At 47.2% G+C, this 1,976-nt stretch overlaps 2 protein-coding genes across 2 annotated transcripts; both read right to left on the reverse strand.

The window, feature by feature from the left end:
• Window positions 1-258: 258 nt before the first annotated feature.
• On the reverse strand, window positions 259-513 carry Pmar_PMAR021326 (hypothetical protein; the record flags this gene model as incomplete). The annotated part of the gene is made up of 2 exons (XM_002783860.1): window positions 259-366; window positions 415-513. The coding sequence occupies 2 exons, from the start codon at window positions 511-513 to the stop codon at window positions 259-261; spliced, it is 207 nt and encodes a 68-aa protein (XP_002783906.1).
• A 368-nt stretch (window positions 514-881) lies between these two features.
• Window positions 882-1,912, reverse strand: Pmar_PMAR021327 (serine/threonine protein phosphatase alpha-3 isoform, putative; the record flags this gene model as incomplete). The annotated part of the gene is made up of 8 exons (XM_002783861.1): window positions 882-965; window positions 1,017-1,105; window positions 1,170-1,314; window positions 1,360-1,439; window positions 1,486-1,571; window positions 1,614-1,653; window positions 1,695-1,845; window positions 1,889-1,912. 8 exons carry the CDS (start codon window positions 1,910-1,912, stop codon window positions 882-884), a joined length of 699 nt encoding a protein of 232 aa, XP_002783907.1.
• Between the last annotated feature and the right edge of the window lie 64 nt (window positions 1,913-1,976).

The raw sequence follows: 1,976 nt of genomic DNA on the forward strand, positions 1-1,976 counted from the left end.
CGAGGCAGTAACAGGTGCAGCACGGATCAGTTTACTAGTACCTTTCACCGTACTCGACGCCGGAGAGCTGTCCGATTGGCGCTCAAAATTGAACTTCTGTTCCAACAGAGTGAGAACCGCCAAGTATCTGCCATTGAGGAAGACCCAATGTAATGATATAGCTCCACCCCGGGAACCCGGTACGGCTATAGAATGAGCATGATCACACAGATGAAGTCATGGATGCCCGCACCACTGAACTTGCGAGGAGCCCTCGACTCACCGTGTGAGATTATCCACATGGCCGCTGAATCCAGCTCCATCAGCGGACATAGGCGTGGCGACTTCAGCCCTCAAGGAGTTAACCAGCGCGATGAACTGCGTGACCTAAATATGCATTACCTCTCATTGTGTCATTTCCACACGTGTCCCCACCTCTTTGGCCTCGTCCGATCCATAATACTCCTCACAATATTTAGTCAATGGCTTAACAAGGTCGATCCGTTCGGTCACTTTCGGAGATACGCCCAGCATTAGGGCTTATACAGAGAAAACAACAACAACAACAACTACAACAACAACAATGCAACGTTTCTGCACTTGATTCACACAAAGGCATGTTAACATAGTAATCCTCCACTGATCCTAAAAAAATCAGCCTGCTCTAGTCGCTAATATCTACTCTACCATACTCCTCCCATGTAATAGATCATCATTCGGTATCCTACACTACTAGGGATGCTGTCTGCTGACTATGCTCAGCGATAGAAGCTTAAACCATTCTCAACAACACAACAGGAGTCGTTGAGAGACTACGGCTACGATATAGTAGTACAACTTGGCGGTTAGAGGCGGACGCAGAAAGAAACACGGACATTTGCAGCAATGCCGTTGTACGTTGCTCATGAGGAAGAAGCCATCATCTGTTGAAGGTTCATCCCTCCCATCATCGGACCCAGCAGTGCCGGATTTGCATAGTGCATAGCCTAGGAGGGCGAGTGAGTAACAAGCCATGATATCATGCTACAGAGGCTTACATTCTTGGCAGGATGTGGGACGTGTTGGAATTTAGTATACTCCACCTTCAAATTGCCATACAACGTTCGTTCACTATTACGATTGAAACCTGAGTAGGAGCAGTGTAACGAGATTAACAGATCGATGATATCACTAGAGCGAGATGATATTACCATTGGTCGTCACCGACTTCTTCTCCTCAGCCTCACGCTGAGCCTCTGTAAGTACTGTGAACCTCAAGAATGCGCCCTTATTGCCCATCTGGTCACAGTAGTTGGGGGCCGAGAACACCGTTATGACACTGCCACCATGCTCAACCTAGAACAAGCTCTCATAAACCTACGACAAACACCAGGTGAATACTTCATAACCTTCATCCTTCATTTCGTGACTTCGCACTACTAACTGCAGTTTATTAGTGTCCAGGAAGTCACGCGTGACATCTACCAAAATGCCTTATAATGTAAAATAGTAACACAGTAACTTCACCTTCGCCGAACATAACGCCGACTCCCCTCTGACTGGGTGCACGCCCTCTAACACTCATAGGATCCGACCATAGCATTTCCGTCATCCTGAAAACGTCATGTTATCGAGGTCGGTGAGCTAATTCCTACAGTCCACTATCCGGGGGTTCCTGATCACGGTCGATCGCACCTACAAAGGGTTTTCCGTATATGGCATACTAAGTAAATTACGTATGTCATTGAGGGTGACGCCATCTTTGCTGAAAAGACCTCCATGCGTGACAAATACAGTATCGTTGATGACATGGGCCAGAGGCAAAAGACAGAACGCTTCGCAGAATAGATTGTATAGTGTTTCGTCGTACTTCGCTTCAACCTCGCCCTGAATAGCAATCATTACCATTGATTTAACACCAAGTGCGCACCTTGAAGCCATAGAGTTGATTCATATTCCTGGACTCGTGATTCCCTCGAGCCAGGAACAGAGACTCTGGATATCTGTGCGAGAGGAAT

The sequence above is a fragment of the Perkinsus marinus genome (assembly GCF_000006405.1).
Source record: "Perkinsus marinus ATCC 50983 genomic scaffold scf_1104296935774, whole genome shotgun sequence".
Lineage (NCBI taxonomy): Eukaryota > Perkinsozoa > Perkinsida > Perkinsidae > Perkinsus > Perkinsus marinus.